General features: G+C 41.7%; 1 protein-coding gene across 2 annotated transcripts; it reads right to left on the reverse strand.

The window, feature by feature from the left end:
• Nucleotides 1-884: 884 nt before the first annotated feature.
• Nucleotides 885-8,934, reverse strand: pitx2 (paired-like homeodomain 2). 2 transcript variants are annotated; one of them, XM_054791949.1, is made up of 4 exons: nt 8,657-8,934; nt 6,888-6,961; nt 3,923-4,122; nt 887-2,393 (listed from the first exon to the last, which is right to left on the reverse strand). In XM_054791949.1, exons 2-4 carry the CDS (start codon nt 6,931-6,933, stop codon nt 1,836-1,838), a joined length of 804 nt encoding a protein of 267 aa, XP_054647924.1. In that variant the 5' UTR covers nt 6,934-6,961; nt 8,657-8,934; the 3' UTR covers nt 887-1,835. The 2 variants fall into 2 exon arrangements, with proteins under 2 accessions (XP_054647923.1, XP_054647924.1); XM_054791948.1 differs by lacking the exons at nt 6,888-6,961; nt 8,657-8,934 and adding an exon at nt 4,308-4,744 and having other exon boundaries at nt 885-2,393.
• Between the last annotated feature and the right edge of the window lie 273 nt (nt 8,935-9,207).

The raw sequence follows: 9,207 nt of genomic DNA on the forward strand, positions 1-9,207 counted from the left end.
CTCCTCATCCTCAGTTCACATGTTGATTGTGCAGATGTGTATTGCACAGGCAGACAAGGCTTATCCTCTTCCAGCTGATTAATTCTCCATCAAAACGTGCCACTGGAGGACGTCTGGGGCAACCAAAAACAAAGCAACGTCGGGCACAAAAGTCCTGGTTGTGTGTTGCATCTCTTTGTTGGCTTCTTCTTTAAGAGGGCTGACTCTCCTCTGCTTGTTATTATTTTTAGATGTGCCTTTTAATTAAACAGCATCTGGCCTAACTGTGATTTATTCCTCCTCCAGAGTATAATCCCCCTCTTGAGAGGTGACCTGAGGGTTCTTCTAACGTGACACCAGCTCCTAAATCAGCACCAAGTAGTAAGTTTATCTTTAAATACATTTGATGCAGAATATGTGTGCTTATTGTTTAAATTAAAAATACATTTTAGAAGCTTTATTGTAGCCCCCATTGAAGTCTGTATATAGTAAACACACATGTACAAGAGGCCAATTTAGCTCATCCTCCGCGGCCATGCTTTCTCACCGGGGCTTGCTGACGTCTGCAGCCGTGCAAAGGCACCACTTTCCCGGCCTACTCAGTCAGCTCCACCTGCCTATATAACCTTCATGTTTGCGCATGTTTGTGAATCATCCGTCTTGAAAATTATGTTTTTATTGTTGCATAGAGTAAACATGCAAACGGTTGCTCTCTTTAACATGTTTTATGTAATAAGAATGTACGCAATACACAACGGAGACCACTTGAGACCCCCCCTGCCCTCTACTCCCACTATAATGGACTGCTGCCACTGTTGTGTGGTCCCAGCCTGTTGTTTGTTGATTCCCCGTGTTATTTGAAGCTCCAGCGGCCCGAGCAGACATGTATTCAGCAGCTAATCTGCCGGAGCATCTCGCCGCTAATGTGTATTGGCGCAGCCCAATTGTTGCCCCCAATAGATTAAGCGCACAAGTGCATGCGTCCCAATCATCCACATCCCCAAAGTGGACACAATGTCACTACACAAAAGATTCAATAAAAGCAAGGATGGCTTTGAACAATATATTTACTTCCATTAAATAAAACACATTTTTTTGGATGTTGGAAAAAGAAACATAATTCCGTACCAAATAGTATACACAGAGCAAATCATTTGCAGGAACATTTTAATACGTTTTGCTTAAATCTAGGATTGCTATTCTAAATCGATATTCACACAGACATTAATAATAATAATAAATTTATATTATGTTAGAAACACACGACTGTGGTGCGTTTTAGTATTTACATTCCCTTTTTTGTTTGCAAGCAAAACACGATTCCTTATTTATTCTTATTGTTATTTTCTTTTTGCTGGTTTATGCCCCCCTCCGTCACATGCGTTAATAAATTGAACCCGGGGAAGATTTTGAGCTCAGGAGATAGTTTGAGTATATACAACCTTTCAAACAGTTTAAAAAGTCCAAAATCCATGGTGACGAAAACAATCCGGGAATAAAACTTAAAACATCGATCTTGTTTTTAGTGGTTCAGTTTTTAGTGCCCTTTTTGGGGGGGGGAAAGAAAAAGAAGAAAATAATAGTAGTCTCTTGTTCCTGTGGCCACCTTTTTTGTTTTGGACCACTCTGCAAAAAAAAAAAAAAACCCCAAACAAACAAAAAAAAACACCATAAGAAGCCATTGGATCACTCAGAATCACATCAGAATGAATGAATTAGGTTGTGCGCTACTTTGGAGGGAAGAGTCACAATAATGTACATCCCCTTCCAAAAAAAATCAAACCAAAATGATGCCGAACTGATCCGCCAGCTTTGCTCAAAGTGGTGATTTTCTTTTAGGAGTGGGCGTGGACGTCTCACACCGGCCTGTCCACGGCGTACTGACAAGCGCTCAGGTTCGTGGCCGGGTTCTGCACGCTGGCGTATCCAAAGCTCGAGTGCTGCTTGGCTTTCAGTCTCAGGCTGGCCAGGCTGGAGTTGCAAGTGTCCCGGTACACGTAGGGGGGCGTGGGCGGCGCGTAGGGGCAAGCCGGCGTGGGCACCCCGGAGTTGAGCGACGGGTTGCTGAGGTTGTTCAAGTTGTTGAGGCCATTGAGGCTGGATCCCGGCACGCCAGTCACCGCCGACGGCACCATGCTGGACGTCATGGAAGAGATGGAGTTGGGCGGCGAGAACATGGTCTGCGACGACAGCGGGTTGACGTTCATGGAGTTGAAGAAAGGGAAGCTCTTGGTGGACAGCGAGGCCGACGTCAAGCCCTTGGCGGCCCAGTTGTTGTACGTGTAGCCCGGGTACATGTCGTCGTAGGGCTGCATGAGTCCGTTGAATTGCGGCCCGAAGCCGTTCTTGCACAGCTCGGCCTGCTGGTTCCTCTCCCGCTTCCTCCACTTAGCCCGCCGGTTCTTGAACCACACCTGCGAGGGAACACCGGAGAAGTTTGAACATGTAAAACAATTACCGTTTCAAGCTGGTTAAAATATCGTGGAGTCTCATCTTCTGTTATGCGTTGTACCACACGAAACTAATATTCGTGTGCGAAGTAAGTAGACAATCAATAAGTGCAATTTGTATGTTTTATTGCGTATTTTTTTGTGATAATTTTCTCCTGATTATTTATCTGCAATTGTAGTTTTAGTATTTGTATTGGGACCGACATGTTTTGTATTTACTATGTTAATATACGTATGCATGCAAGACTAATACATTGATTAGTTATCTATCTATCTATCTATCTATCTATCTATCTATCTATCTATCTATCTATCTATCTATCTATCTATCTATCTATCTATCTATCTATCTATCTATACTCTGTGTGTGTGTGTGTGTGTGTGTGTGTGTGTGTGTGTGTGTATATATATACATATATACACACACACACATATATGTATGTATATATATATATATATATATACACACACACACACACACACAGTATAACGTTAATGGCTATAACATTTTGTAATTATGTCACTATTGTGGTCATTCAAAACGATTCAGAACTATTTTAAAAATGTGACCCCTCTGTAATGTGCATGATTTATATTTTTTAAATATTGTTGTGGAACTTAAAAATAACAAACCTTAAGGTATATGCAAATTAACAGTTCACACCAAAAATGAAAGTGCAATAGAACACAATCTAACTGACTGCTTGCATTCTGCATGGTTTATTTATGCGCATTTACTATATAAGCAAAATAATTTTTATACAATTTGCTCACAAATCCAGCTTTTTAATTTTAGTGTTAGCAACATTTCATCCATTTGCATGAATGCATATAATTCATTTTAAAATTAAATTCAAATCTATGCTCATTTTTCCTGTTCAAAGTTATTTAACAATCCAAATGAATTAAATATTTTTTTCCTAAATCCGGCATGTTATCCCCCCTCCCCAGTGTGTGTGCTCTCCTGTCCTCATGCAGTCCTTATCAGAGCAGAATCCACACTCCTGCGTGGACTCTTGTGTTGTGTATTCCACGCCAAGGCGTGCGTCCACGCCCGGCTATGAGGCTGACCTTAAATCGCGCCACAATGTCAAAATTACAAGCTTTGCACCTCTTTCACACGCGTGGGGAGAACACGCGTGGTATCTGTCACCGACTCCTGTCACACAAGTCTGGATTGTGATCATTTCTAATTAGACCTAATAGACTCACACAGGGAGCACTTTTTTTTTAAACAAATGATTGTTAAAAATAGTGTTTATCGTCTCATGTAGGGGAGTGTTATTATATAAAAAGATCAATTTAACCGGCAGTCTGATTAAATTGGGCCTCTGTTTAAACAAGTGTGCATATTTGTTTTTCAGATAAACCCTCTGTAGGACACATTATTACAACCCTACACGTCTGCCTGCTGATTACACTCCACTACATTAATATGTTTTTGCTCCATTTAACAAAAATGTTAGTTTTGCCAAACTGGAGGGCTAACTCACCCGAACGCGAGCCTCGGTGAGGTTGGTCCACACGGCGATCTCCTCCCTGGTGCTCATGTCCGGGTATCGGTTCCGCTGGAAAGTGGCCTCCAGCTCCTGCAGCTGCTGGCTGGTGAAGTGCGTCCTCTGGCGCCGCTGACGCTTCTTCTTGGACGGGTCGTCTGACGAGTCGTCGTTCTTGTTTTGGATCTTTTCTTTCTCTGCAGGCCAGAACCAGTGTATTTATTATTAACAGCAGTGTTTTAATTTATTATTGAGGTTTTTTTATGTGACATTAATGTTAAGGCCTTTGTCGTTTGCATAATATTTTGTGTCACTCCCACAATTAAACGAGCATTTGCATGTGTTAAACCCAATGAACTAAATGTGCCTCTCCTCTTCTTACCCCCAGTTTCCGGACTGGACGTGTCCGACACTGTGTGCACCTCCATGCGGTGCTTGTTGGACTCCACAGCGCGCACCAGCGGCTGCAAACCCGAAGCCATGGCCAGCGCGGCGTGCTGCGTGGAGGCGAGTTTAGTCCCGGTTAGTGGGTGCTGCTGGTGGTGGTGATGGTGGTGGGGGTCTAGATTTAATGGATCCCTCATAGAGTTCATCGGTCCTCCCAAAAAGCTGTTTCACCCAATTAAGTCCCAGTTGTCAGTGAGTCACAGGATGGCCAGCAAAGTATTTCTCGTTCTCGGACTGCTTCAGACCGGGCCACCGGGCGCTGCCATCCTAACCTCGGCGGCGAGCGGCGGCTGACTAGCAGAGTGACAAGGACAGGTAGGTGATATTGGAGCCGGATGAGCGCACACCAGCACCGCTCGCCTCCAGCTCGCGCTCTCCGTCCCTCTCTCTCTAGCACTGTCCAACTGCGTCTCTCTACGTCACCCCCTCAAGCCCCACCCACATTGTTGCCTGACAGACGTGTGCTTGTGGCGTGCGTGGGAGGAGAGTACACGCACATCGCCAAATAAAAAAAAAGAAGCACGTAAAGAGAAATGCGGCCTCAGCAGCCCAAGACCAAATAAAATATAGAAAAATGAAAATAACACATGCACCTTTTTATAGTTTACTCAAGGACCCTGCAAGCCACACACCGGGTTCTGTTAGAACCAGAAGGAATAGAGATGAGCTCCGAATGTCAAACACGGATCACTACCGATGGACCCGAGATACACTTAAAAAAATAAGTTAACCTTCTTTATAAATGTGTACTATTTCCACATCACAAGTTCAATCATTGGGTCACACAGACCCCGAGAGTCCAAATGAAGACTTCGGCGCAAACAGAATGTATGCTATGATCGCACTAAGGTGATGCTACCTGTTCATGCAGAGACCCCACTTTAAAAACCACGCCTGAACTTCAGCGGTAATCCGCAAGTTTGTGTCCAAAATATGCATTAAACCGAGCCCAACCGAACCGCCGTAGCCACTCATTACTGCCGGTTGACTTGCCTGGGAGTGCATAACGTGAGGCACCCAGTTTTACTCCTCCGGGTTTGGACCCTTCGGTGGTTCTCAGCATTTTAATCGAAAAAAAAACAGTCCTCTTACGGAATTCTGCAAAGGTGTTTTTTTTTAAACGCCCAGTGACAAAATTATGGCAATATAATTGTCAGATGCCTAAAAGATGTTTGTGGCTTTTTAATGTTTTATTATTAATTATGAGTCATCTTGGTCTAATCCAATGAAAGACCCACTCATATTGGACCCCTTCATATGCAACCATGACAACTGGAAATGAATTAACATGCATTTGAAGTCATTTCATTAGAAGTATAGTAGACATATGAATAATAGCCCTTTTGTTGTTGTTGAAGTGGATTATCGGTTTGTTCTTCATCTCTGGGTGCCTCCTCATCCTCTCTCTCCGTCATAGAGGGCCATTAATTAACAATTTAGTCAATATAGCAGGGTGGGTTCGGGGGGGACGACGACGACAAGGCTTTTTAGGCGGGATTACTGAGACATCACATTCCTCCATTAGTGTATTCCTACTCACGAATGGCTTTCATTATACATTTAGTTTTCCCCAGAGTGACTCCAACGAGAGCTGCATACATTAGAAACACCAGGCGCCACTGTTTTCGATGTGTCTTTTTGTCCTGCTTGTCCAGCATTATTAGGCTTAATCAATTGTCATTATCTACAAGTACTAACAGGTGAGGATGGATGCGAAATTGTGTCACACTTGCACAGGAAATGTGTATTTTTGTATCTTAAAATTAGTTAAAATGGTCAAAACGAGAAGTTAAATTAATATATGAATAAATAATGTCAAGCATTTTTACACAATGGAAGTGTTTTTAAATTTAACGAAATATTTATTATAAACTTCATATTTATTTTGCGATGAAAACCCTCTCTATCAGTGACAGTCGTGTCAAAATAGACAATCTTTGTGCCGTACAACCGGTTTGACTGTAAACACTGCGCTGAACATGGAGACTGCGGTGTCACATCCTGCCACCAGGTGTCACTGTTGGACAAGGAACATCCAATACTCCGCTACCGAGGGGATTCTCTCCTCAAATCATCCGTGAAATTCCACCGCACCAATGTACAATCTTTGACAAGACACAGCGTATTTTTTATGAGTCGCTTGTTTAAATTCTAAAGTAAATATGATGATTAAAAGATAAAATCACTTTTCGTGAGAATACACACACATATATATATTGTTTTACGTTATTTTAATTGAATTAGTTGGTTTAGGTGATTTGTGCCTGCGGTGGAACATCAGAGTTAGAGGGAAGTGGCATAATTTTACAAATATATTCTCGTCAATTATGCATTTCGATGTAAAGCAAACACAAACACGCGACAACAATTTGCGTATCTTTTGTAAAAACATTTCCACAGACTTAAATTTGATAATTGATCCTGAGAAAACCGCATAGGTTTTTTGTAAAGTCTGGTGGGGGGAAAGTATGGACACCATTTTGCTCACACGCGCACACACGCTTTAATCTTTTACCTATTTGTGAGCAGGTGGTGGCCAGTTTGCGGCAGTGGGAGTCCATGATGGTAAATGTGCAGAGGAGACCTCTTCTGTACAAAAAAAAGCAAAGAAGAAAAAAAACTTAATGCAGGTAGGACAAATTGACCATATTGATATTGTATTTTATTTGCACTATACACTGTTAATGTACACACAAAAGAACGCATTATTTAAATTGAGAGTAATTCACATTGATTAGTATTTATTATTACTTTCGTTTCGAAAAGCAATTTTTATTGATGAAAAGTCTTGATATATATTTTTTGTTATCACACAAAAAGCGTTTGTAATGCATGGCAGTATTTCCTCCCGTACAGTATGTCGAGGCCGTGCAGTGATTTGGTGGTAAAGTCTGAGGATTAGGCTCTGATTGAGATGTCTGTCGGTGGGATATTACAAAATTCATTATGCTGCTCCTCCATATGAAGTTACACAGATGGGCTTTTATTAGCCAGCGCTCACACTGTTTGCTTATGATAATTCCAGCCTTGCACACGATTTGCATGTCAGCCGCTGCATTTTCTCCTCATCCTCCTCGTCTTCTTCCTTCCTTCCTTCCTTCCTCACCTCACCTCACCTGGTCCTCAGCACCTTTTTCTCGTATTTCTCTCGTCGAATGACAAAGATGCAAATATTGGGGGTTAACTCTGACAAGGCGTCATACCCGAGCAACATCATCGAGGTGTGTTTTTATTTAAAACAGAGGCGGGGGGGTCAGGCTGTGAAGGTGGAAGGTCACATGTGTGTTATCTCATCATTGGGCTTTAATGGGGGGCCCCTCGGAACCACATTATGTCTTATTTAGGCAATTTATTGGACTTTTTGCTGTTTGGAAGTGAAGGTTGGGCTTAAACTGGAAGGCATGTTTTTGCAATTAACTAGATAACATGTTGAAATACACAGCTCAACAACAAATAATATTTTGAATAAACGTCAATAATTCTTAAAATAATATTTTAATACATTAATAACAAGTTCTGAGAAAATGTAGTTATTCTAAAATCTATATTTTACTAATAGTTTATGGTCCTAGCGCAGCGCATTAAAAATAAAGCAGTACTATTTTTAATGATTAAAATCACCCATCCATCGTTACTTATTTGGAGGGGGAGGGGGGGATGGCACCGGGCCCGGTGTAGACAGAAAGCTGGCCTCCTGTCTGACAAGAGTATAGCAGAGACCCGGTATACCAGACTATTTGCTTTAAATGTATTATATTTATTGCCATTGCATTATTTTCGTTATTACACGTTATTATTTATCTTGGATTATTTTATACTTGATTATATTATGTTATGAATTGTTGACATTATTATTTTGAAAGTGTATTTGATATAAAAATAATACGGTTGGTTAATCTTATTTATTAGGTCCATCAGTTCCATTTCCATGTCAATGCTGACATTGATGGGCAATTATATTTACCGATTTGGGCATATTTATTTAATTGGGCATTTTTAAGCACCCTAATTTTTTTTTACATGTTTACACCCATTTGTTATTTTTTCCGAGCACCCATCATATTGATACATAATTATTGTTATTTTTATTATATCGTCATCATCATCCTCTCTCATGACTTCATTCATGCTCATTTTTTTACTATTTCCTTGTGTAATGTACACCACAGAACCACGGAAAAGAGGCTTTAAAACATTTTAGAGGTGGAACAAATTCATTCACGTGCATTTTCTCACATCTCTGCTTTAAAAAAAGAGAAAAAGAAAAGAAACACATTAACTTACCAGGCGTGGACGCCGGCGGGCTTGGAACCCTTCACGGTATACAGCGCGTGTGTGTGTTGGTGTGTGTGTGTGTGTTTGCGTCTACTGAGATATTCCACCGTGCAAGCACACACGCAATCTCCACTACAGCTCCACTTGATGTGTGCAAAAATAAAGAAATAAAAAAAATGTCCGTTGTGTTCTTGTCGTCTCGCTGTTATCCAAAAGAGTAGACCAGAACGTCAGGAGGTCCACGCGACTCTGCCTCCTCTTGTTCTTCTCTTCTGCCTTCCTCAACTTTTTTTCCGCCCCGAAAGACGCTCCAGGAGTGGCGCTTTGCTTGTCCACCCCCCCCCCCCCGTCCTCCTCCTCCTTCTTGCTGCCTCCTCTTTGTGCGTGTGCGCGCCTTTAAAGGGGTGTGTTTGTGGGTCGTGCGCGTGCAGGCTATCAGAGGCTGGAGAATCAAGACTCTAAATTTGCAACAACATATCATAATTGGCACACATTTGCCGAAAATAAAGATGATAGGTAAATTATTATAGCACCCCAAAGGCTATTCAGTGAAACACGTG

This window comes from Dunckerocampus dactyliophorus, chromosome 11 (genome assembly GCF_027744805.1).
Source record: "Dunckerocampus dactyliophorus isolate RoL2022-P2 chromosome 11, RoL_Ddac_1.1, whole genome shotgun sequence".
NCBI classification, from domain to species: domain Eukaryota; kingdom Metazoa; phylum Chordata; class Actinopteri; order Syngnathiformes; family Syngnathidae; genus Dunckerocampus; species Dunckerocampus dactyliophorus.

What these genes read in the sequence shown, in the direction of transcription:
- pitx2 (XM_054791948.1), bottom strand. Translation starts at nt 4,518, where the DNA reads ATGAACTCTATGAGGGATCCATTAAATCTAGACCCCCACCACCATCAC. An exon ending in GTCCAGTCCGGAAACTGGGG is followed by an intron (nt 4,123 to 4,307) that starts GTAAGAAGAGGA and finishes TCTGGCCTGCAG; the next exon opens with AGAAAGAAAAGATCCAAAAC. An exon ending in TCACCGAGGCTCGCGTTCGG is followed by an intron (nt 2,394 to 3,922) that starts GTGAGTTAGCCC and finishes GTTCCCTCGCAG; the next exon opens with GTGTGGTTCAAGAACCGGCG.